Here is a 26,360-nt window from a genome sequence, read left to right as displayed (position 1 = left end):
TGAGATCCAGATGGGAGCTCCCACAATGCTGAGGCACGGCTGGATCCTGCCCCAAGTCAGGGGCCTATCCAGGCTGTCAGCTCCAGCACAGCCAGGCTCCACCGGCTCAAGTTTCCCTCCCTGCTCTGGGAGCTCATTGCTGGACTCTTCTCTTGCTGCTGCCTCTCTGAACAGCTGGGAAGATTTCAGGGCTAACAAGAGCAAGGTGTGCAACACAGTCTGCGATGGGGCTCGACACATCGTGTGTCTCCGCATCCCTGCTGAGATGCAGCCGCTTCTGTGTGTGTGCATCAGCACAGGGCTGATGGAGCTTTAGCAGATTTAAACCAGCAGCAGTGATCCCCCAGCAAGCCGCAGGACCACTGGCCACACTGAACTGGGAGGTGATGCTGGTGGAGACCTTGGCTGTGTTCTTATTCCTGGGAGACTGAAACATGCTGAGTGGTTGGGTTTCATCACCTGCTGTGCAGTGCCAGCTTGGAGAAAGGAGCAAAACCCTCTTAGACCTCTTTATCCATGTCCTTGTGCATCCATCCCAGCTGCAGTGATGTGCAGAGGGATGATCCCAGGCAGCTTCCCTGTGGGGCTGCTCAGCTCCCAGGGTCTTAGCCTAATCTTTCTTCCACTAACAGGAGCCTTGGGAGGAGATTTCGGAACTTCAAGCTATTGATCACCTTGGTATTAGCACCCCCCCGAGTTCTGGTGGAGGCTCCACATGAGGACTACAGCCCGCTTGACAAATGCTATAACTCAAGCCATTGCTCCAAGTTGGGCTTTTTGGGACCCAGTCTCCTTGCATCTCCTTCACTGCTAACCTTTAGGGCAAGCAAATCTGCCTGCTCCCATCCCGCTGCCTGCTCCCAAGCCATCCCAAGCTGCCCCTCTGACCTCCATTCCCCTTGGCAGAGCCAGTGCCCAGCACTGGGCAAGCAAAGACTGAAGGAGAGGAGAACTGCTCCTTGAATTCTTGGTGTTACCTCCAGAATATCCCTACCCAGCTGCAGCTGATTCAGGTCCCCAGGCCTGGCACTAAGACATCAGCATGGGCCTTCCCAGTTCAAACCAGACCCTGAGCATCCTGACTGAGCAGTCAACCAAGTCATGGCTGCCCCACAGAGCCCTCAAGCTGGGAGGAGGAGGAGGAGGAGGAAGCACAATGCTTGTCATTGTCTTGCAGGTGAGGAGAAACCTGCACAGGCCAGGGCTGCCCTGGGGTGCGCAGCCTTGGGCTGTTCCTTAGTCCCAAGCCCAGCAGGGCTGTGACACTGATGTGCTGGCAGCAGCCACAGGACAGAAGAGCACTGGTGGGAATGAGCAGGAGCAGTGCTGGCAAAGCCACCACCCCGCAGCCTGGCTGTGGACCTCCCAAAGCCACAGGGTGCTCCATACGGGGTGATATTTGGCTGTCATCACCACAATAACACAACACCTATCTCTTGGACCGCACAGACCTCACTTTATGCAGCATGCTGTTGTGCCCTTTGCTGGGATACTTCTTCTCTTACATTCTCCATGGCCGGGACTACCCCAGCATGCCAACCCCAGTGTGCATTAGCCCTGTGCATCTCCTGGGCTTTACAACTGCAAAGCCAAACAGCACAGCTCAGTGCCCACGAGCAACCCTACAACAACAAACCGGCCACCTCACTCCTTCCTCCCAGACATCACCTTTCCCAGCAGCCAAGTAACATCAAAGATAAGCAATAGCCATGAGCAGCTCCACGCTAACAAACCAGTGCCGCAGAAGAAAGTGGAGAGAAATTAGGGATGGAAGAGAGAAAAGAAAAGCAGGGAGGAAACCAAACTATATTGATTCTTCTGGGGACAAGCTGGGGGGTGGTATGGAAGGAGAATCAGATCTGGGTACCTCTGAATACTGTCCTCCACAGTGCATGAAGCCACTAGCATCAGCTCTCCTTTGGATGTGTTTCTACATGGATGTTGTTAAAGCTGTGCCCCCAGATCCATTGGAACAATTAGTGGAAAGGCTGAGGATGGAGCCAACAAAGGCCAAATTCGGTCTCCCTGCCTTTTACGCCCTCTTTGCCCACCAGAAGTGGTCAGTGGAGTGACAAAGCTGATTACAGGGATGGTGCAGCGGGGGGGCAGCTGGTACCTGGCCTGTGGACACAGAGCACAGTGTTTACTGCACCCAAAATCAGGCAGCTTTCACCAGGGCACGTTTTGCTTGGAGCCTGGTTTCTGTTTGTCAGTTTGTTACCTAAAAAATGGGAAAAGGAAATAAATCCCAATCCAAACCCTGCCCAGACCTGGCCCTTCTGAGGAAAGGAGATTTCCCAGAGCCACCCTCCACAAACCTGGAGGCCCGATCCTGCTCCCAGGAATGTCAGTGCAAAGCCAGAGTGGCCCTGCTGACTGCTGGGGGGGGGGGTGTTATAGCAGCCGAATGGGGCTCAAGACTTGGGGAAAGGCTCCTGGTCTCCTTCCTGGAGAAGGAGCAGAGCAGCCTGGGAGCACACTCGGGATTCAAAGGCAATAAACAGCGGAAGGATCCAGCTCCCAGTTTCAAGAACTCCTCCTTTTTGCTGAGCCATGCTCTGGAAGCACGAGCCCTGTTTTGCTGTGAGCTGTGTGCAATAAAGCAGCTGCATCCCTTGGCTGGGTGGCTCTTCCAGGGGTGCCAGATGTTCTGCTTCGGACACGTCACAAGTGTCTTGCTTGAGGTTCAGACTTTCTGTCCTCTGGAGCTGCCCACTGGAGCTTTAGGGGGATTTTTCTACCCACCCTCCACCAGCTTTTCGCAGGAAGCAATAGGGACTGGGAGCAAACTGGGAAAGGTCTGGGTTTATCCCAGCCCCTGCTTGTATAAATAATCTGCAAGGAGAAAGCTGGATCGATGAGGAAAACACTTGTGCTGCCTTCCCACTGGCATAAAGGGTCTGGATAGAAACTGGTGTGTAAATGTGCCATAGTGAAGAGGGCCCCTCAATGGACTTGGATTCAGAGCCCACAAATGACACAGCCTCAGCTCCCACATGGGAGTTTCAGCTTCCAAACCAGCCATGGTATTGGGAAAACCTTCCTATGGCTGTGCTGAACGACACACCAGTGAGCAGCAAGGTCCAGAGGCAGATCCCAGCCACCAAACCCGGCTGCACAAGGCCACACAGCTCACTGAGGGGCTGGAAAGATGCTCAACACCCAGGACAGCATCTCTGGGCCGCAAGGGGCAGGCAAGGTGATTTGGGAACGTCTCTGGAGCACAGCTGAGATGTGAGGCAAAGCAGGGCCGGGGCATTCGGGTGCCTTGTGGCCAGGTCAAAGGCTTTACTGCAGGGCCATGTGTCACTCACTGAAAGAGGGGGTTTGGGGAGAAGGAAGGAGGAAGGGGAAAGCTGAGAGGGGGGAAAGAGGAGGAAGAATTTAGTGAAGGAAGAGGGGCGCCTCTCATGGCTCTGGAGTGCCTGCCAAGTGCACGGTGGTGGGACAGAAGGATCCTGCCCTGCAAACTGCCTGCTTTTGTTGTGTCCTGAATGGGCCTGAATTCAGTTGGACAGAAGGAGGGCAGGGTCACACACAGCGGGACCAAACCTGGGCTCGGCTCTGGCCTGGCAGACCCAGAGAGCTCCAATCTCACCCGGGAGAGGTGAGAACCTCCACGAGGCGGGAGGTGCTGCAGGCCAGGAGCAGCCCTGTTGATCCCGATGCCTTCCCAAAGCAGCTTCCTCCCAGGAGCACCCGGCTCAGTCCATTCCCAAAGCCTAAAGGCTGCCAGAGCGCTGCTTCACCCGCTGGGACCAGCAGAACCTCCCACCCCATTCCCGGGCATCTCCCCATGCGTGCTGCCCGCCCGGGCACGCTGTGCCAGCACGGAAAACAAGCCAGCTTCTAAAGAGTTAACGCTGCCAAACCCAGCCCGCTGGAGTTCCCACCTTCCCCAACCGCTCCTGGTTCAATTCACCCCCCCAGATGAAATGAAATTATCCGCCTCCTCTGCCCTCACCAGCGTCCTCCCTCCTTCCCTCCTTCCCATCCTTCCTCTCCCTCCTTCCACCCTTCCCGTGCCGCCACGCTGCGCTGGCACGGCCGGAGCACGCGTGTGCCGGGCTGCTCCGTGCTCCCACCACGTTAGCGGCGGCTGCCATGTTGAATTGCAAATCCGACATGATTCGACATCTTTTCTGCCCCCCTCGGCCAGTGGAGAACGAAAGCAGCACCCGCAAGGCACGCACCCAGCCCCGGGTGGCTCCTGGGGGCATCCCGGGTGGCGGCGTGAGGGCAGGGACTGAAACCACCCTGCGGTCCTGCTCCAAGCACTGCCCGTAGGGACCTGCCTGTCTGCTATAGATCCCTCTCTATAGGAGACCGATTGTAAAGTCGGCTGGTTTAGCACCACGGGCCTCGATGGGAAGGGGGCTTTTTGGGGGGCAGGAGGCAGGTTACAGCAACAACAAAGCCACTGAGGAGCAAAAAAACGTAATTTCAAATCAAAGGCAAAAAATGAAAAAAAAGAAAAACCCAACCGCACGGACAAAAAAAACCCTAAAAAGGCAAAATTAAGAGTGAGGTTCGAGTTCGTACCAAGGCAGCAAAGAGACGCACCGTGGAAGAGAGCGGGTTTGTTGTGGAGTGGTGGCTGGATTTAGCTCCGCTTTCTCCGGACAATCACCGGGGAAGGATCCTTTTCCGAGAAAGGCCAGTTTGAGTGAGACAGCTTTTTTTTTCCCTTCTCTCGCTCTGCTCTCTCCCCTTTTCCTTCTCCTCGCAGCTCAACGCCAAGAAATGGGCGGTGCCTGGATGCCAGGCTCCATCCGAACGAGACACCCAAGGCCAACGGAGGCTGGCACAAAGGCGAGCTGGCAGGAATTCCTGCACTGGGAGCCGCGCGCCCTCGGGATGAGCCCCGACACCTCCCAGAAAACCAACCTCCGACACTGCCTGTTCCGGAAAGTTGCCCCGTTCGGCTCGATAATGCCCTGCCAGGGTCCAACACAGAGGGGAAAGCAAGGATAAGGGGAGGGACCCCCCCCCCCAAGACCTTCCTTTGCATCGACGCAGGTTAAACAAAAGGCCTGGGGAGGTGAATTATTTTCTCCCACCCCCCGGCCTCCTTTTCCCGCCCGTCCGCCCCTCTCCTCCATCGCCGCTCCCAACATCCAGGCAGAAACGAGCCCTGGGCTCCCTCCTTCCTGGTTTTAGCACGACAGGAGGTGGCGGGTGCTTGAATAGGAGCACACACACCCAGCGCGAGAGGGAGCCGATGGCGGGGAGGAAATCAGAAAGGGACAAAAAACCCCGCACGCAAACAACAACCCACCCGCCATGGAGGGCGGTTGGAGCAGCCACCACCCAGGGTGGTGGTGTTGGGGGTGCTTTGGGTGCCAGGGGGGTGCCTTTGGCCTTATTCCTTCGCTGCCCTGGCACCCGGGTCATGGCGATTGTACGAGGGGAGCCGCAGCGGGCTGGGGCAGGCACGAGGAGGGGGGCAGCCGGGGTTGGCAGCGCTGCTGGGGAGATGCCAAAAGCCCCAAACAAAACACGTCTTCATCTCGCCTGCACCAGCCTGGGCGCGGGCGAGCGCGGGAGGAGAGGGAGGGAGAGGGAAGCGCACGCCGGGAGCGAGCCACCGCGCTCCGGCATGGGCCTGCGGCCACGTCCCTCTGCTTCCCGCTCCCTCGGCCCCCTTCTCCCTGCCCACCCGGCTGCTGCTGCCAAGTCCGAGTTGGCACCGCTCCCCCGGCTGCACCGAACAAAGCCGTCACCCAGCCCCGAGCCAGCGCTGACAGTAAGCAAAGTGACAGGCGCATCTTCCGCATGTTAATCCAACCGGCGAGGAGGCGATCGAGCAGCAGAGGCCCCCCCTTTTGATACCATGCACCCCCCCCCCCCACGCTGCCACCGCCACCCCATGCATCCATCCCACCCTTGGCACCCGCCGGCCTCGTGCGGCCATGGCGAAGGCCCCCACCGGCGGCAGCACCGAAGCCTCTGTGTCGGCGAGGTTTAAACGGAGCCAAAGCCGCGCTCGGCGGGCAAACGAGGCCACTCGGCATCTGCTGTACCTGTTCCCGCTGCCTTCATCTCGCCTTGGACGCGTGACAAGAGCACACTCGCCTCTGGTGGGCTCTCCGAGCCGCGGGTCTGTAACCCTTTGCAGGAAGTTGGCACCGATCCCAGGTAGGACTTTACTCCCCGGCTCCCGCTTTCTCCCCCCACCTCCGCCTCCTGCTCCCTCCCCTCCGCTCCCCCACCCATCCTGTCCCTTGGGCCCCCCAAAAACACCACCCAGGCCCCTGCTCCCCCTCCACACCGCTCGCCCGCCTCGGCGGCCAAGGGGCAACACGGAGGGCGGCTGCTGATGGCTGCTGGGCGCCCACCGAGCCCCTTCGCCCGCCACCGTGCCACACGTACCCTGTCAGGATGACCTGGGCAAGACACACAACAACAACTTCCTGCTCCGGCTCCCTAAAACGCCTGTTTCCACGCAGGGGTTAGGCGGCGCGGCGAGACGGGGGGAGCTGGGAGGAGGTTTGGGGGTTTGTCGTCATTGAACCATGCTTGCTTTTTTTTTCATATGCCTTTTTTTCCCCTTTTTTTTTAACATAGATATATTTCTTTTTCACCCAGCAGCCCCAGCCCAACACGAAGGAGAAAAGGGGGGGAAAAAGAGAAATCAAATGGGAAGAGAACAGCTCCAAGTCGCCAGGACAATGCATGGGAAACGGGGAGATTAGCGTAGCTCTGGAAATGCATCGCGCCCGCCCCGTTCCTGCCCCGTTCACCCCCGCGCCTCGTCTCTTTTAATTCTCCCAGCTCCTGAATTATTCCAGTCCACGAGCGGGAGGGGAAACGCGCAGTCCGGAGTCCCTCGGAGCTGCCAAGAGCATTGCAACAGGAAAGAAAGGAAAGCGCGAGAGGGAGAGAGCCCGGCAGAGCCCTCACAATCAAGCAGCGAGAAGAGCAAGGAGAAATTAACATCCAATTAGTGCCGTGTTTAACGAGGGAGACAGAGGCGGCTGTTGTTTTATTGCCCTGTTCTTTTCAGGCGCAGCTGACAGGCAGCGTTAAGGCACCCCAGCTCCAAGTGACGTCATCAGATTTGATTTTTTTAATCATTTCTCTTCCCCCCCCCTTTTTTTTTTATCCCCCCCCCCCTTTTTTCCTCCTCCAAGTTTCACAGCGACAGTCCCAGCAACTCGGCCAAGGAAATTTGGTACTTTCTCGTCCCCCCCCCCCTTCCATCTCCGGCCTCTTTCCTCCCCCCTTCCCCAGCCACCGACACCAACCCCGGAAAAACAACCGCGCCAAACCCACCCCAAAGGCTTTGTTCTTCCAAAAAAACACCACAAAAAAAAAAGGAAAAGAGAAGGAAAATCATCATCATCATCATCAGAAACGCTGCGATCCGAGCCGCAGGGAGCCCGGAGGAGGTCTCTCCGCGTGCGCGTCCGGGTGCGTGCGTGCGGCTGTCCCCTCTCCCGTCCCTCTCCCCTTGTAAAACTTGGCTGCATGTGACGCTGCTCCGGCCTCCGCTGGCAGCCTGACAAGAGCCGCCCGGCGCAGGCGGCTCTTAAGGGAGAAAACTCCATTGCTAAAGATCACGGAATTAACACGTTTGCTGCAGGGGAAGCCTCGGCCAACGGCGGCCGCAGCCGCGGTGCGGATCTCACCGTGTCAGCAGGGAGCAGGGGGAGAGGAGAGGGAGCAAAACTGGATCAGAACCGGGGAGGCTTTTCCCCCCTTTCGCAACTCCCTGGGCCTCCGGCTTCTCCCCCGGGATGGGGGCCCAGTGCTGTGCAAGTGCCAAGGGAGGCATCCGGGGACCGTGGTGGCTGCAGGCAAAGGCATCCCGGCTGACCCCGGCCGGCCTCTGCTGCCACATCTGTCCCCAAAGCCTGGGATGGCCTCAGGAGGGATCAAACCCTGCTTGCTTCCCCCCAAAAAGCACTGCAAAGGCAGGAAGTGATGGGACAGCTCGCCTGGGGAGGGTTGGAGGGAGTTACCCCCCATAGAAGGCCCACAACAGCCAAGGGTGAGTGTGGAAAGCAGCGTCCCCACGCTCTTTCCCTCCTTGTCCAAGCTGCCAGCATGGCAGGGCAGGCCACCACACCGAGCTCTCCTGCCAGGCCCTTTGTGCCCTTGTTTCCAGCCAGGATTTCCCTGTCCAGGGGGAGGAATCCAGGAGGACCCTGCTCCTCCAGAACCTCCCGCTCCGGGTGAACAGGACCATCCTGCTCCCACAGGGGACGGGGACAGGGCCACCTCGCTGCTGGCACCTGGGTCCAGTATGAGTGCCCACCCTGAGCAATTCCCAGTCCCACCTTCCCGGCAGCAGGATCTCCTCCCCAAGGGTTACTATTGTACAGATACTCATGAGGAGTTCTCTGCTATGAGCTCGGCGCTGTGGGAGAGCAGCTCAAGCAAACAGCCTGCTCGAGGGCAGCCGCACGGGCACTTCCTTATGCACAGCCACAGGCAGGGGCCCCTCCATTGCTGCTGGGGCTGGTGAGGGCTTGGCAAGGGCAGCTGGCAGCCCCTGGCCTTTCTGCTGACCAGACACCAGGGTGATGGGCACCGTGCAGTCACTACAACAGTTTGGCTGGGCTGCTTTTGCACCTGGCTCCGCAGCAGGAAGGGCAGCGCGGCCAGGTGGGGGTTTGGGTTTAACTGAAGGCTCCTTAGCAGGACGATGCAATCGTTCCAAACTCAGCTGCGCTTTTCCTGGGTACCAAAGGCTTTGCCAGCACCGAAACCCCATCGGATCCAAGTGTCCAGCCCTGGCACAGGGACCCAGAAGCCTTGACCTGAGTTTCCCTCTCCTGGTTGCTTCCCTTCTCTGCCAGCGGCTGGGAGCAGGTGAGGCCAAAGCCCCGGCAATCTCTGCTTTGCACTGATAAATCCCCAGGGCCCCGGCCGGCAGTGACCTCCACCCAGGCCGCCTCTGGGCAAGAGAAAGTCAATATTTGAAGCCAGCTCTGTTTCCTGGGCTGATCAGGGAGCACTGGGGCCATTGGTGGGAGAAATCCCCAGCTCCAACCCAGGCACCGGGCCCAAACCTCCTCCCACAGCCCTTGGTTTGCTCTCCCGGCCACAACTTTCAGCCTAGATCTCATCTCCTACGGGAGCAGGGCCCCATCAGCTACATGAGAACCAGCACCCAGGGCCAGGCAGCAATTTAAGGGAGGAAGGTGCCCAGCCAGGGTTTGGGTTGTCCCAGACTTCCCTTGCTCCTGGTGTGGACACTGTCCCCATGGTGGAACACCATGGGATGAGAACCAGGGACAGAAATGGGAGGAGGTAAGGGAATATTTAATCTTCCTATAAATGGCAGCCCTTACTTCAAGGTAAGACAGTGCCCTGAAAGCTTTGAAATGTGGCTTTCATTTAAAGTGACCAAAACCTCTATTCGAGTGATGTGTTTCCAGCAAAGTTTGGGGGTCCCAGTGAACTGGGCAGAAATTGGTGGCAGGGTGCTTGCTCTGGTGCAGATTTACTTAAATCCCTAAAGTGAATTCCTCAAAGGAAATTGCCCTTTACATTGCAGTGGCTGGAGCCAGGCTGTGCATGGGGTGTCAGAGGTTTTACAGGCGTGTGACCAGCAAAAGGTGACCTTAACTTTGAGGATAAAGGCTCACGTATGCTCCACAGGAGGTGCTGGGTGATCTGGGAGATACAATGCCCAGTGTTGGGGTAGGCAAGAAATCAGCTCATGTGACAAAAGGTCCTGGGGTGAGGATGCAGGGAGGTGGGCAGGGGAGGATGGAGCAGCTGAGCCCGTCCAAGGGGGTCTCCATCAGCCCTCCCACAAGAGCTCAGGGTCAAAAACTCTTCCCTGTGAGGGTGCTGAGGCGCTGGCACAGGGTGCCCAGAGAAGCTGTGGCTGCCCCATCCCTGGCAGTGTTCAAGGCCAGGTTGGACTCAGGGGCTTGGAGCAAGCTGCTCTATGGAAGGGGTCCCTGCCTGTGGCAGGGGTTGGAACTGGAGGAGCTTTAAGGTCCCTTCAAGACAAACCAGGCTGGGATTCTATGATTCTAAACTCCAAATACCCACTTTCATGTGTGGGTGCACCCAGTGCCATTTGCTCAGCCTACACCCACCAACTTCCATGGAGCTGTGGAAGCTCAGAGGGAATGTGAGTTTGCAAGAAGCTGGATCAGCCCCTGCTAGGGGAAGAAACTGAAGGAAGCACCCGTCTCAAACTGAACCCTTCCCTGAGGGAGGGCGCCTGCTGTGCAGAAAATAATGCCACCTTTAACAAAAAGAAACACCCAAGTTAGCTGTTTTAGAGCTGTATTTTGGAGCAGAGTTAAATCCTCTTGGAAATCATCTCTGGTGTTAGGGAACAGGACCATGCATTATTTAACTTCTGTTACTGTAACACAAACCGTTTGGGAGGAAGGGAGGAAAGTCAGGACCCACTTCACAACACCGAACGGAGCTGGGTTCAGGCTGCTGGTCCCAGCATGTACCAGCACTGCCCCAGAAGCCCTGGCTGGGAGGTGTGGATCGAACCCGTCTGATGCAGGAAAAGCCCTGTGCCACGGCAGGCTGGGGTCCCAGAGGACCAGGAGATGTGACCCCTCACAAGAACCTGCTCAAGGACCCCAAAGCCTCCTCACAGGGAGTGCAGCAACACCTCTGTGCAAAAGACTGCTCTGTGGGGGAACCAAAATGGGGAATCAGCCTGGCTGCTGTGGCAGCACAGACTGGTGCAAATAAACCTCCTGTCTGGAGAGCTGAGGGTAAATCCCTCCCTGCTGTCACCAGTGAGCTGCTTACGTAAGAGCCAAACGTGCACAGGGAGCCCTGGAACCCGGTGCCTTGCAAGCCTTTGGACAGCTCAAGGTTTGTTCCTTCATTCCAGCCCTGGACCGAGTGCTGGGGCCCTGCAATGCTGGGGCTCCTGGTGCTGCTGACAGGGAGATGCTCCTGTGGTGCCACTGTGCCAGTGCAAGCAGGCCCCATGCCCCCTGGGAAATGGACACCCAGGATACACCCAGCAGCTCTGTGGGATGTATCCTACCTACATCAGCCCATCCTGCTACAAAAGCCTTCCCAAAGCAGTTGCCATCACAGCACACAGCCCTCCCTGAGAGCTCTCTCCATGTCCAAGACCCAACACCACTCCTGAGCCGAGCTGTGCCTCTCCCTTTGCAACTGTGCTGTTCTTTATAGTGGGAAGCGTTTCCCTTTTCTGTTTCTGATACTCCAGTTTTCCTCTCACACCCTGGGAGATGCTGAGCTTCCTACTGCTCAGGTACCCTCAAAACCTCAAATACAGGTCGCAGGGTTGATCTCGCTCAGGATGAGCCATGCCAACCTTTGCCCTCTCCAGAGGAGAAGAGCCAGGAAGCTGGTCAGCTGCTGTAGCCTTCCCAGCAAGGAGATCCTGGATCTCCTGCTGCTCCCCAGCTCAGGCAGAATGAAGCAGTCTTTTGTCCCTCAATCAGTATCTGGGCATTTCCTGGTTTCCCAGACTCCCAGAGCCATAAACTGGACCAAAGAGACAAGTCAACGCTCTTCTGCTCTCTGCTGCACATCCTGGTTGAAACAGCCATGAGGATGGAGCTTTGGTCCAGCTGGAGCCTGAAGCAAGATGTCCAGAAGCCAACTTGGTGCTGGCCTTACTGGAGAGGAGGCATCTTATTCTGGCACCACGGGATTTGGATCAAAAACTAAAACTATACAAGTGTCAAATCAAGCTCAGGGTTTCTTGAGCAGTCCAAGCTCACCACCTCTCCCTGCCCAGGAGTCAGTCAATGGGGAAGCGGGCGGCTGGGACGGGAGCTCTGCGGAAGAGCAGGCTGGAGCCACGGAACAGCTGCCCCTGGGGAGGAGGAGGAAGAGAAAGTGCAGGGTCAGGGCAGCCACACTGGGACCTGGTTTAGCAGGGGCTGACTCCTGCGCACTGCAAGGCCTGAGCACCCTGCGGTGCTACAGAGAAAGTGGGGTTTCAGCCCCATGGGTGCTGCAGTTGGGCCTTTCCCCCATGGATAAGGAACAGAGGAGGGCAGAGCCACCTTCCTTTGCTGCATGCAATGCATTGGCTAAAAGGCTGCAGGCTGCCAGCCCAGGGCACGTAACAGGCAGAGCAGTACTGCCATGCTGGGCACCAGTGCCACAGCTGGAGGGTGAAAACAGGCTACAGCACGTGAAGAACGTGGCTCAGGAACCTCAGGAAGGAGCATCGGGAGCCCCAAGCCCTGCGTGTGCCCCTCACCTGAGCACTCAGATGCCTCCAGCAGTGGATCCAGGATGTGAATGCAGGAGCGTAGGGAGGGAGGCCGGCACGCAACCTGCATGGCAACAAGGAATAGCTGAGGAATAGCTGTGGAGGTGTCACATTATCCCACAGGTAACACAAGAGCAGCAGTCAGTGTAAGTGAGGACACAGAACAGTGTCTGCACTGGGCTGAAGGCCAAACGACCGGCTCATTATTTACAATGCAACAGATCATGTGATTTAATTACCCCTGGAGTGTTACCTGCACGCATTAATCCAGGACTATGCACTGTATCTACACCTTCAAGAGCCGGCAGATACTTGGAAAACACCACACCAGCACCTTGGATCCAGTCTCTTTCCCACAAGCATGAATGCAGAACATGTCTTGTAGCAATGGGACTGAGAAAGCCAGCTTGGTCGTGCCCCTGTCTGCACCCATTGCTGTGTGCAGCTTTGCTTTCCCTCGTGCTGCTCCCCAGCACAATCCCTTTGATCCCTCCTGCCTCCAGTCTACTTCAGACTGGGCCACACCACCACAACTCCCCGTTTCGCTCCACTTGAGCTTTTGTGCTGCTCTTGGCTGTATCCTCTGATCTAAAATTATAAGCAACCTGGGACAGGAAAGGAGATGGCTCTGTGAGGTGCCATCGGGTTTATGGCTCTGTATGAAAGCTTTACGATCCTTAGCAGTGGATTCAGCCAACAAGGGGCTGGAAGAAAGGAAGGGAAAGCCTTAGATCTCAGTGTGATGGACATACCCACAGTTGTTCACTGCCATGAGATCTCCCACGAGAAGGAATGGGTACGTCAGCATGCTCACAGCAATCTGAAAGCAGAGAAAACCAGTAGCCTCTCTAATGTTCACCATGTCAGAAAACCTATTCCCAGCTTTGGCATGTCAGAGAAGTTATCTTCATTTGGATATAAGGGACAGAGCAGCCTTTGCCCCAAACCATAAGCTCTCACCCCACAGATGGCAGGAAGAGGAGAAATGACAAAGCAGTTTTCTACGTACCCCTATCACGAACTTGGTGTAGCTCCGGATCACCGATGCCTGGCTGAACTGCAAAGAGAAACCAAAGGGACTGTGGAGGAGCTGGCTGACCCCAGGCTGTCACTGTCACTGGGTGGCATCCCTCTGAGCCTCAAACACAGGGCATGCGGCAGGGGAACAAAGTAGAAAGCCACAGTAACCACACCACATCGCAGCTGGGAATGAGGGAAGACATTTGCTATCAAAGCTGATTCCCCCCAAAGTGCAGCTGAAACAGCCCTGAGCAGACGCAGCATCTCAGCACTTTCACAGGGCTGTATTCAAAGCCCAGTGTCTGTATTTAATGACCCCCCACTTCCTGTTACCTCCTTCCACGTGCAGGCACTTGGGATGGGCCCCCCAACCCCTCCACTGGGCACTTGCACTCACGTTATCATCCACAGCGTAGGTGTTGATGAAGTGAGCCAGCAGGTTGCAGCACCAGAGGAAGATGACGTCCCCCAGGATGTGAGGAACTAAACCCCTGCAAGGGTGAAAAGAGGGGGGTGAGGTGCAGAAGGGTCCCAAGTGCTGCCTTCTGAGGTGCTTAGCCCTCCCTCCACCAGCACAGAGGAACCCCACTCCCCCAGAATGCATCTTTGCTTTGGGAGGAAGTGAAAGGGAGAAGGGAAGAGCCCTCCCAGCCTTCAAATGTGGTCCTGCATGTGCTGCAGCTGCTCCAGCCAAGGGATGCTCTGGGGTAGGAAGTTTGGGATCTGTCATTCAGACACGACTCAGCCAAGTCACCTTTTTCTACCCCAAATCCCTCCTTGGCCAGCTCCTGCTCTGAAATCCAAGTGAGACACAGATGAAGTGGATCTATCAAGCTCGTTTTACAGATGCTCTTCTGGATGCAGAATGAGAAGTTCATCTCTGGACTCTTCCTCCTTTTAGAAATTGAGGGGGTTGTTCCTGCAAAACCCACTACTGCAACATGGGATTAACAGGGGGCAGCACTCCGGTCCCTCTGATTTCCCCCAGTTCCCTGCTGCCCTCCGGAAGCATGGCTAAAACATTAACAGAACGGTTCAAAGGGTTTCTCCAGGTCAGCCCTTCTCCAGCATCTGCTGCACCACTGCAGGCATCGAGCAAAGCTCCTGCTTTGGCTGTGTGGTTGTTGCATTGCAAAAGGATCCCGGTGTGCATTAAAGCCGTGTTTCACCAGCAGATGTGTTCAGTTCTGAAAACGAGCCTGTTGAGCCACCCGAGTGTTTGCTGGGCTGGAAAGAGCCACCTCCAAGCACACAAATCCAAGTCATTCCTGCTGCCCATGTGGAGCAGGGACCAGTTTTGCTTCCTGCAGCAGCAGCACAGTTGGGACCACACGCTCTTCTCCAGCCTGCCGCTTGCTTGGGGTTGGGGTTTATGCTTCTTGCAGACACACTGTATATTGTCAAGGCTCCAGCAGCTCTGGAGATGCTGCCCAGGTCTCAGGGGCTGGGCACAGCAGAAGTCTTTAACAGAAGAGATGTGATAGATGGGAGCAGCAGCCAGGACAAGGAAATCAAAGCTCTCTGGTCCCAAGGAGAAGGTCTGTTTTGTGTTTAGCTTTCAGCCTTTGAGGAAAAAAATCCTTTCTTTAACTCAGTCAGGTCTGAAGCAGGCTCCTGAGCTGCTGCAGATACAACAGGGGCTTAACAAAGTCCAGAAACGGAGGCTGGGCCGTGGCAGCCACGTAAGAAAAACCTTACCCATCTGTTGATAGAGAATCACATCGTTTGTTCCATGTGCAGTAAGCATCCATCCCCCTTTCTCCTCCATCATCAAAGCAACCATGGATGCTGGGCCCAAACTTATGGGGTGACTGGAGACCAGGGCTCTGAGAGCTGCAGGAAGGGGCTTAAAAACCCAAATTCATTTGTGCTCAACCCTGGTGAGATGCCCAAGGAAATCTGGACTAGGAATATTTGTAAAAGAGAAGTCATTAAAAGCTAGAACAGGAGCAGGCAGACGAGGAAGGCTGTGATGTACAGCGATGTGACCCAGCAGGAGAAACCCCATCTTCAAGCTGGCCATGCACAGCAGTTTTGGAGCCCAGGGAACATCCTTCTGGCCTGCTGGCAGGCAGGAGACTGCTGCAGATATGAGGGGAAGGAGGTATGTCCATCCCCTGAAAGTGTTTCTCTCCAGCCATGCACACATCCAGAGAGTGCCACTGTTGGTGCTGCACAGATATTGTAAGGCCACCAGAAATAAGAGATTTTAATGGTTTTAATGGAGCAATGATTTTTAAGGGAGAGAATGTTTGGATTGCTGGGAGGGCTGGGAGCAGGAAAGCAGCAGTTTGGTCCTACAGATGCAGTTTGTGCTCCAACCCCCCCCCCCAGCAGTGTGATTTCCTAGTGGGGCTGTAGAGCACCTACAACTTCAGAGCCCTCCTGAGACATTTTGGGCTGTGTTAAAGCCTTTCCTGTGAACTATTAAGTTTGATTAGGCTCCCAACAGTGTTTGGTTTATGTGGATAGAAGGAAATGCAGCAGCTCCTTTCACGTTTACTCCTCAGGACGTGGAGGGGAAGGAGGACTGCAGCCTGCTCTGTCCGTGCCCCACACACAGGGAACATCCCAGAGGAACCTGTATTTAATGGAGATCTGGGGCTGCACAGCTCAGCAGAGAAGCTGTGGGCTGCAAAAGGAAGATGTAGGGACACTGAAATTGATGGGAGCTCTGCAGACCTCAAGCCCTTTTCCCTTGAGGAGAAGCGGATCACAGGTGATACCCCCTCCGACTGCTTGCCTCTCCCTGATGCATTCAGGTTTTATCTGGAGGCCCAGATTTTGTGATTGCAGAGCCAAAGGCATCAGGCCTGAAATCCCCTCCAGAAATGTCAGAGCTGCCTTTACTATTGTTGACACACTAAAGTGAGTTATCTCCCCACTGGGAGTAGAGGCAGCACGTGGTTCTGCTTTTATGTAGATGGGGAAAAAAAGGCAAAAAGCATTAAATAAGGGTTCAAGCAAAAAGGTGTCCAATAGAATTCCACTTCAGGGATGCCACCAATTCACCACCACGCCTCATAAGCAGCTGGAAGCACCTTTCAGCTCCTTCTGGTCCAGTCAGCAACGTCACTGAGCTGGGCAGCATCATGATCCCACCGTACAGGCAAACAGGCTCATTACAAGCACCCACGGTGCTCCTCAAGGAATGTGCTTCTTACCCAGCCCCTGGCTTTTATTTCAACAAGGGGTCTCACTGTTGCACTTGATCTTGGTGCCTGTTGCACAAACAAGTGCTTTAAATGGCCCTTCACTGAAACACAAGGAAGCATCAAAGGAAAAAGAGAAAGGTATGAAAAAAACTACTGGGTTTCTCTGGGCTCTCAAGGTTCGAGTGAAGATAAGATCTGGGTCAAACTTAATGGCCAAGCTGGAATGCTGTCAAAGCCACAGATTTAATCTGTGCTCATGGGAATGATGTGAGAGTCCCAGGGTCAGGCAATGTTCTGGAGCTCAGCACCACTCTGAGGTTGGCAGAGCAGCCAGGAGAGCCACCAGTGCCCTTGGACTACAGGAGAACGTACTGAAATAACTCACGTACACAAAGAATCCCAGGATCCCTTCTTCCTTAAGTATCCTGCCAATGGCACTGAACACACCACTGCCAAGGAAGGAAAAGAGCTGTAAGTGTCAGGGGCTCCTCCATCTCTGTCCTGTGCAGCTTCACACATATTCTGCAGCCACCAGGCGCAGCAGTGGCACCCCAGCCATTGTGCCAGCACTGCAGTGTGGCTCTGCAGCTCTGTTCTTGCTGCTTCTCCTCAGCCCGTGAAGGAGGGTCAGGTCTGCCCAGGAGAACAGCCAACTTGCTGACAGCCACTCAAACGCTGAAGCTAGAAGAGCTCTGCTTGGCTTTGTGAGAGTGAATACACGTGCTGCAACCACAGCACATCACATGCTTTGATTCAGCTGATTCTCAGCCCAAGAACCCTGTGCTGTCTCTGGAAGCTCGTGCTGGCTGTCATGGGTTAGCATGCTTTCACGTGGCTGCACGTGTAGTTTTGCCCTGCAGAGGGACAGGCTTGGAAAAACTCTTGCAGGGCTGCAGCAATGTTTTGTGTTACCTACTCTGCCTCCCTGCTGGCTTCCCTTCCTATTAACGCCTGAAGCAAAACGGCAGGAGACGCACTGTGTGATGAAATGTGTGTTACAGCCACCAAAACCCCCGTGGGCACAAGGCAGAACCAAGGCAGCCTGGGTACAGAGCCCAGGCTTTCCCTGCACCTTCACCCTGCAGTCACTCACCCTCTTAAGCACAGCTCAGGTTCACTTTCTGGCCACCCAGACCTCCTGGGTTGCCACATCCCCCACTGCACAGAGCACCCGGCACTGCTGACTCCCACTCATGCTTCTGTGTGCCCAAACCCTTCAGAGCTGCAGCCACTCACCTGTACTTGACTTCCCGGCCTATGAACTGAACCATGCAGCGCATAGAGATCACTAGGAGGAGAGAAACACAGGGCTGGCAAAGAAACAAAACCTGTTTGGGTTGCAATGGATGTGAAGGAAAACACAGCCTGACCCTTCTGCCCTCCCTCCCTCAAGCTGTGTCACCTCCAGCTCCTCTCGGTGGTCCTCATTAGAAACTGGTGACCTCCCTGGTACTGTGAACGATGGAAGGGATTTCTGGCCCTAACCCAAATGGGGTCTATAGGATGAAGTCTTGGATGAATGAATGAAGCACCTCACTGCTCTGCTGGGTTGGTCCTTGAAGTCCAACCCAAGTGTCAGCCTCCCAGAGAGGCTCAGACCTGCATCTGCTCTGATTTCATACAAAGTAATTTATGATAAAGAAGCACATGAAGTAATCAGGGTTTTGGGGTGACCCCCAGTCCAGAGAGAGCTGCCAGGCAGCAGGACAGGACTCACCGTGCAACGGATGCGAGACAACACGGGACATGCACTGCATCATCATCTCATGGGAGGTCTGGGAAGAAACAAACCCACACAGGTGTGAAAAGCAGCTCTGCTCCACCTGCACAGCTCAGGCCTTTCCCTCAGCAAAGGGAAACCCGTATCAAGTCCCCTTTTGAAATCTGTTGCTCATGGCAGACCTCTGTTCCTATGAAATATTCCACAGGTGGACACAGAGTGGCTACTATATCCCACAACCTTCCCACCCAGAGGTTCTCTCGAAGTAATTCCACCCACAGCCCACAGTTTAAGGTGTGTGCCTGCTCTCCAGGCACATCACTGCGATCTCCCTGATCACCCATGAAGATGCAACATCCCCTTCTCACCTCTTTCACCACTTTCCTAAGGGAGGTCTTCACATCATCCTTGTTAGAAACGTGCTCCATGTCTTCCAGTGGACAGGCCTGCGTGGAAGGAGAAGAAACAGGGTCAAAACTGAAGGAGAAACTGACCCAAACCCCTCAGTGTCTGAGGACAAGAGGAAACCAAGAGCAATTGTGCTCTAGATGGGAGGAGAAAAACAGGCAAGAGGGAAAAAGGAGAAGGAAGGATAGGGAAGTAAAACAGGGGAAAAGAGGGGTTGTTTGAATTAAATGAAAAACAGGTTTAAAAAGAAGTTTGGGGGATATGAGCACTGTTCTCCTCCTGTCCTGGAGGAGTATTCTGAGCCCTCAGGAGGGATTTGGGCTCTTTAGTCCTCCACGTGCAGTCGTTGCCTGGGGCAGGCACACGCAGGCTCTCTGCAGTAGCACCAGCCACCCCGGCAAGCTGATTTATGGAGAGAAAAGCTGACCTTTACCTTCTTCACACTCCCCCTGGTGATGGTTGATAAAGTGCTTGAGATGAGGCGAGGAGTAAGACCACGGAAGAGGCCTCTCTTCCCATCCACTTCCACAATGTGTCTGGCTGGGTAAGAAAACACCAGGCTGCTGTCAGCTGGGAGCCAGAGCACCCCAAAGACCTCCAGCCAAAACCACACTGTAGTGATTTAGTGTAACAGCCCCAGACTTCATATAGGATGTACAGAATCCTTAAGTATTCCCTGTCATCTATCTGATCTGGAAGGACAGCTCCAGTATTTTGGGCTGCTCCCCATCTTTTGAATCTTTCGCTCACCTGGAACGGCTACAAGGTGGATTGACTGGAGCGGGGCAGGGAGGGATCATCTCATGTGTGGTGTCATCTCCTCCCTCCTCCACCCTGGGGATTAACATGGATTCCACAAACCCACCTTCAGTTCCTGCCCCACCACCATCTCCCAGTCAAACTTCCTTATCTTTCCAGCTGAAACAACAGATCCCAATTTCCCCCTGACATAACAAGGTGGAACACAACCCGCTACATGCCTGTGAGTACTGCTCATATCCCCCATCCTCTGCTGTCCCAAGCTAAGATCAGCGCATCTCCATCACCCACCCATTTGGAAAATGCATATTCCAAAGGGCAGCATCAGAGTGTTTCCAGCTCTGGGTGGCCCAGGATGGGTTTGGGATCAGCCCAACCTGGCTTTCAGAACCGTGTGCTCCCCTTCCCCACAGCAAACCCACTGGGAAAGCAACCCCCGAGGTCACAGAGCATCCACCCGCCTCTCCCGTGCTGCTCCAGCCGCAACGAGAGAAAAAAGTCACTTTTTTTCCTTCTAAACATATTACCTTCCCCTTTTCTTGGGATTTCTGTCCGTTTAGGGCTCCATCTACAACACAAACGAGGAGGGCAGGGGGGCGAGTTATTGCAGGGCTGTTTGGTAGCAAAGGCAGGCGCTTTGCTGTCTCTAACACACACCAAACCCTCCACCAACAAACCTGCCCCACCTAAACCCCCACCAACCCCTCTGCTACGGTGTAAGCTCAGAGCAACGTGCCACGGGAAGGGGATGAAGCACCAACACCAGGGCCACCACCTCCTTCTCCCCACCAACAGGTAGGGACGTCTTTGCCTTACAACCAGCTGTTGGGGTTTATGTCTCGCTGCAGCCTCAGGCTGATTCCAGTGGGGATGTGGGAGTGCTGCTGGGGGTCAGCAGCTCCCAGCCCTGATTTTAGGCAGGACCTTGAGCTGGCGGCGAGGGATGTTTGCTCACCATAGGTGAAGAAGCCGGGCAGGTAAAGGACTTTCCTTCCCAGCACGTTTCTTCCAATGGTTGGAGGTAGTGGCTCATGCCCGACCTGCAAGAGAAACCCTATGAGCAGGCTCCTGTCTGGCATTCCCAAAGCTCCTGAAGCCATGCAGCCTCTATCCCGGCCTCCGCGAGCTGCCAAAGGGCCCTGCTCTCGCTGCTGCCCTCAGATAAATGGGGATCCCATGGCACTGGCAGTCCCTTTCCCACCGCAGGGCACACGGGGTTCTCAACCCTCCCATTCTGGGGGGTCCCTACTACGGAAGCTCTCAGGACACCCTTTACACAGGCATTTCCCACCCCTCCTTATACAAGAGCCCCCACTGCAGAGGGGATCCTCACCCCCCCCCCCCCTTTATAGGGGTCCCCACCGGACGCGGTGTCCCAATCCCATCACAGGGGGTGTCCCCACCCCACAGGGCTCCCCGCTCCCTGTTACAGGCAGCAGGTCTCTCTCTGAGCCAGGCCGCCCCGTTCCACAGCTGCCCTCACCTCCCGGTCACACAGGGACCCCCCATTTCACAGGGGCCTCCTGGTTCACACAGCGCTCGCTACAGGGGCACCACAGAGGAGCCCACCCCCGGCCCCCCCGGTGCCCCCGGACCTGCACGAGCAGCTTCACGTAGAGCAGGGGGTGGCTGGCGGCGGCGAGCCCCGCGCCCAGCGCCACCAGCAGCGCCTCGCTCCCCTCGGGGGGCCCCGCGGCACCGCCAGGGGGCGCCGGCGCCGCCGGGGGCAGCGGCGATGCCACCGCCGCCATGGCCCCGCCGCCACTGCGCCTGCGCTGCCCGCACCAACGGTGCGTCCTACGTCACCGCGCCGGGCACGGGGGTGGGACCACGGCGTACAAGGAGGGAGGGGGAGCGGGGGGGAACCATTGAGGCGGGGGGGACATGGAGGTGTAATTGGAGGGAAGGGACATGGGATCATGGGATGGTTGGAAAAGCGATTTAATGCATCCAGTGCAACCCCTACCCCAGCACTGCCGAGGCCACCCCTAACCCGTGGCACTGAGGCCTCGTCTCCACGCTGTGTGAACACTTGCAGGGACGGTGACTGCAGCCCTGCCCTGGGCAGCCTGTTCCAATGCCTGAGCACCCTCTGGGGCAGGAATTGTTCCTCAGCTCCATCTAAACCTGCCCTGGGGCAGCTTGAGGCCGTTTCCTCTTGTCCCATCCCTTGTTCCTTGGGAGCAGAGCCCAGCCCCTCCTGGCTCCATCCTCCTCTCAGGCACTTGTAGGCAGCCATCAGGTCCCCCCTGAGCCTTCTCTTCTCCAGCCTGAACCCCTCAGGGTCCCTCAGCCCTTCCCCATCACACTTGTGCTCCAGGCCCTGCACCAGCTCCGCTGCCCTTCTCTGGCCCCGCTCCAGCACCTCAATGTCTCTCTTGTAGTGAGGGGCCCAGAGCTGAACACAGGATTCGAGGTGCGGCCTCACCAGTGCCCAGCACAGGGCACAATCCCTGCCCTGGCCCTGCTGCCGCGCTGGTGCTGGTACAGGCCAGGATGCTGGGGGCTTCCTGGCTGCCTGGGCACAAGCTGCTCATGTGCAGCTCCATCACTCAGCACCCCCAGCTCCTTTCCCATGAGCAGTTTCCAGCCACAATTCCCAAAGCCTGGAGCATTGCAGGGGGTTGTTGTGGCCCAAGTGCAGGACTCAGCATTCAGCCCTGTTGAAACCTCATCCCATTGCCCACAGCTCATGGATCCAGCCTGCCCAGTCCCTCTGCAGAGCCTCCTGCCCTCAATGGGAGCTCAATGCTCCCTCCCAGGGGTGCGGGGCAGCCCCTCCTAGTGAGGGGTACCCCAATGTGGGGCACAGCCCACCTGTTAGAAAAGGGTGAGGTTTTTACAATAAAATAATCATACAGAATAGTAAAATGATTTGAGAAATTTATAAAGCACCTGAGGCTTTGTATATTAGAGGAGGTTGCAGCTTTGCTGTTTTGTATCACTTACTGTATAACTAGATGTTACAATGGTAGTCTTGGTAGCAAGAACTAACATAACCACATATGGTGAAGGGAGTGTGGTGAATTTAGGACAGTATGTATTGCGAAAATCTACCCCAGCAGAAACCTACGCTTAAGGTAGCCAAAAGGACATACCAGAGGCAGTCAAGGGAAGATAAGAAAATGCTGGCGTCCACACAAAGGTTGGGACGTATCCAAAGAACAGAAAGGTGAAAAGGACAAGCCGAGGAAGACTCCTTACTTCATCCGAGGAAGACTCCTTACTTCATCAGGACGACCACCAGAGGGGGCTGCGCAGGCGCAAAAGAGGCTGATGTCGTAATAGACTGATGTGGCAATCCTTGATGCATATGTATTAGTCAGTGATGTAATCTGTGTTGAATATGTATTAGTTACGAAATTTTTAGTGTATAAAATGCGAACGCGATGGGACCAGGGTGAAGCCAGATTTGGGTGCGTGCCCCTGGTTTCCAGCCCTGCAATAAAGCACCTCATATAACCATCCCGGTGGTTATGTGTCAGTTCTTACGCTAACATTTTGGCACCCCAGACGGGACCTCGCGGGCACTGCTGAGGTGGATCGCGTCTCGATCCTGCTCCAGCCGGCACCGAGGGATTCTCGGGGAGCCATCGACCGCGACCAACCTCCGCTGCTCACGACGGACCTCTGATACGGTAAGAAAGGTGCTTTTTCTGATTCGGTCACGGTGCCGATTTCTGGTAAAGTCTGGTTTGGTAAAGCCTGCCTGTAAGACGCCGTGAAAAAGCTGCGTTTGGCTGGGCAGGGAGCTCTGGTGTAAGCCTAGGCGCCGTCCGTTAGACGGCAGCGAAAGCTCTGCAGGTTCGGCAAAGCTGGTCTGGTTTTGTGCTGCGGGACCAGCATCTGTCTAGCTAGACATTGTAACTCAGTGGTGGGTGGGTGTGTGTGGTGTGAAAGAAACTTGTTTTAGATCTCTTTGTATTTGTAAAATGTCGTCGATCCCTAAGTCGTCCCCATTAGGCTGTCTTTTAAGCCACTGGAAGGAGGGTCGGTTTGGGCAGAGTATGAAGAAAAGTAAACTAATTGATTACTGTAATGTATGGTGGGCACAGTATAAACTGGAGGATCAGGAGAAATGGCCTGAAAATGGGACTTTGCAGTACAATACTATATTGCAGTTGATGTTATATTGTAAAAGGGAAGGAAAATGGGACGAGGTACCATATGTGGATCTATTCTTTGCTTTAAGAAATAATGATGAATGGCAAAAATCCTGTGGAATAATGTTTGTAAAGGTAAATGCTAAAGAACAGTGTAAGGGATGTGTTACCGAGAAAAAGTGCATGCAATGCCTTGCTGTAGACAATAGTTTACAACATCAGAGGGATATTGAAAGTCTGGATTTAGTAGTGGCCCCATCAGCCCCACCGGCACCAAATGAAGAAAGGGGGGAGGGAGAAGATGACAGTGAGGAAGAGAGTGATAGTGATCTTGAAAGCATGGGAAGTTGTGAGCACAGGGAAGATCAGAGGGCAGCCCTCCCCGCTACTCCGGTTTCACACAGAACTCGCCAGAGGGGAAATCGGGAAGGAAAAATGCAAACCCAGGTACCTAAAGCAGTGCTGGTGCCTTTTAGACAGAGGGTGGGAGCTGAGGGCCCGGTGTACCTTAAGGTACCCCTCTCGCCTGGAGATTTAATCATCTGGAAACAATTAGCAGGAACATATAGAGAAAACCCTGATAAAGTAGCCCGTGTAATGAAAATGATTATGAAAACTCAAAATCCAGATTGGGATGATATACAGGTGCTCTTAGACACTCTTATGGATTCAACAGAAAAGGAAATGGTATTACGAACTGCTCGGGAAAGAGTTCGGGAGGATATAAGACAAGGGTTAGTTACAGGAAACATAGATCAAAACTTCCCTATGGAAGATCCGATGTGGGATTATAATACACAAATAGGGATGAGGAATTTACGAAGGTATCAGGACTGGGTAATTGTTGGAGTGCAAAATGCCATGCCTAAAACAATAAACTGGTCAAAACTGTATGATGTCAGACAGGAGAAGGCAGAATCGCCGTCTGCTTTCCTAGAAAGACTTAAGGAAACGGCCAAGAAGTATACAGATTTGGATGTGGAAACTGAACAGGCTAGGGCACAATTGGCTTTAATTTTCTTAGGACAGTCTCAGGATGATATTAGGAAAAAGTTACAAAAATTGGAGGGGAGAGACCTGCGGAACCTAGATAGATTATTGGAAGTGGCCTGGAAAGTGTATAACAACAGGGAAAAAGAGAGCTCTCGGAGGCAGCAGCAAAATCTGTTGGATGTAATCCAGGGGAGAGGACGAGGCTTCCCTAACCCTAGAGGAAGAGGACGGGGAAATATGCGAGGACGGGGACGAGGAAGGGGATTTAGCAACCCAAACTTAGGGATGAATACAGAAAGGCTAGGGTATAACCAATGTGCCATTTGTAAACAAGAAGGTCACTGGAAAAATGAATGTCCGTTTAAAGGAGGATACATCCAAAACTGGAATGAAGAGCCATTAAAAGAGCAGTGGGACGGACCATACCAAGTACTGTTAACCACGTTCATGGCAGTAAAAGTAGAAGGGGTGGATTCTTGGATACATAATGCACGAGTAAAGAAAGTTCCAAAGGTTTGAGAAACACAGGTACTAAGTCCTACGAGACTAAAACTGAAATGTAAATAAGATGTCTGGGTTCATTTACAAAACTTTAATTGTCATTTGGTCATTAACACAGCTGACGGTTGTTCCCTTTCTAGAAATTCCTCAGAAAAGAGATGTTTTGACACGGCTCATAGGACAAGATGCCATTCTGCCCTGCAAGTTCACAGACACCATTCCGGTAGGATCAATGCCAGTAAGGGTAATTTGGGAAAAGGTAAATAGTCCTCCCCAATATCCAGACCTTATCTTTGACAGTAAGAAACATGAGACTCAACTGCAGGGTAAATGGAAGTTGAAAGGTGAAGTTAAAAATAGACTCAATAGGCAGAACCAAAATGCTGGGGAAGTAGAATTAAAGTTATCAAACTTAACTTTTGAAGACCAGGGCAAATATCGATGCATTATAAAAAAGAAATGAAAGTGTAGATTATGCAGAAAGAACATTAATTGTCAACTCTGCAGAAAATTATGGAATGAAAGCAAATCAAAAACCTGCAATTGACTACAGTGAAATTGAAGTTACAGGAAAAAGAATTAAAAGATAGAATCATAGAATCGTTAGGGTTGGAAAGGGCCTTAAGATCATCCAGTTCCAACCCCTCTGCCGTGGGCAGGGACACCTTACGCTAAACCATATCACCCAAGGCTTTGTCCAACCTGTCCTTGAACACTGCCAGGGATGGAGCATTCACAACCTCCCTGAGCAACCCATTCCAGTGCCTTACCACCCTAACAGGAAAGAATTTCCTCCTTATATCCAACCTAAACTTCCCCTGTTTAAGTTTGAACCCGTTACCCCTTGTCCTGTCACTACAGTCTCTAATGAAGAGTCCCTCTCCAGCATCCCTATAGGCCCCCTTCAGATACTGGAAGGCTGCTATGAGGTCTCCACACAGCTTCTCTTCTCCAGGCTGAACAGTGGATCCAGTGGATCCAACACAAATAGTCCAGATATCCCGCCAGGATCCTGAAGAAAACAATGATAGGCCTAATGGAAGATTTTGCAAAGATGCAAAATACAAGTAAAATAACGGCATGTTTACCAATACCAACAGAGGCCGGAGAACCGATTGAATGGGGAATAATAACGTTCTCACTTCCAGAAATTAACGAAACAATTACATGTCAGGAGAAGGAAATGACCAAAAAACGTAACGGCGAGAGAATATCATAAGGAAGGTATTCTGGGAACCTCCATAGCAAAGTCATTATGTGAAAAGAAACTAAACTCGCAGTTTACCTCTTATGAAGGAGGAGTTGGGAGATGTATTTATGATAAAGAAACTAAAGTAAATAGACAAGTAAAGGAAAAGGTGTGGGAATGCCAAAAGGTGAATGATTCAAAGCAAAGTTGGGATACGGTCTGGTCAATGAGTATCGTACAGAAATTCCAATATGGTGGAGACACACCTTGGTGTCTTAAAGGGACAGGGAAACAAAATGCAACAGGAGACATAAACTTG

General features: G+C 54.1%; 1 protein-coding gene across 2 annotated transcripts; it reads right to left on the bottom strand.

Annotated features, from left to right (window-relative positions):
• Positions 1-11,409: 11,409 nt before the first annotated feature.
• MTCH1 (mitochondrial carrier 1) lies at positions 11,410-21,024 on the bottom strand. Of its 2 annotated transcripts, XM_061442653.1 has the most exons (12): positions 20,851-21,024; positions 20,211-20,295; positions 18,930-19,036; positions 18,457-18,534; positions 18,086-18,143; positions 17,605-17,656; positions 16,758-16,817; positions 13,611-13,704; positions 13,203-13,250; positions 12,946-13,013; positions 12,182-12,257; positions 11,410-11,788 (listed from the first exon to the last, which is right to left on the bottom strand). In XM_061442653.1, exons 1-12 carry the CDS (start codon positions 21,004-21,006, stop codon positions 11,714-11,716), a joined length of 957 nt encoding a protein of 318 aa, XP_061298637.1. In that variant the 5' UTR covers positions 21,007-21,024; the 3' UTR covers positions 11,410-11,713. The 2 variants fall into 2 exon arrangements, with proteins under 2 accessions (XP_061298637.1, XP_061298636.1); XM_061442652.1 differs by lacking the exons at positions 11,410-11,788; positions 12,182-12,257 and adding an exon at positions 12,341-12,798.
• Positions 21,025-26,360: the final 5,336 nt, after the last annotated feature.

The sequence above is a fragment of the Pezoporus flaviventris genome, unplaced genomic scaffold, assembly GCF_033815535.1.
Source record: "Pezoporus flaviventris isolate CSIRO_AGI_PZ_B2104156 unplaced genomic scaffold, CSIRO_AGI_Pfla_v1 ptg000228l, whole genome shotgun sequence".
NCBI lineage: Eukaryota > Metazoa > Chordata > Aves > Psittaciformes > Psittacidae > Pezoporus > Pezoporus flaviventris.
The sequence above is the reverse complement of the archived record's forward strand: the minus strand, read 5'-3'. Positions and strand labels throughout refer to the sequence as shown.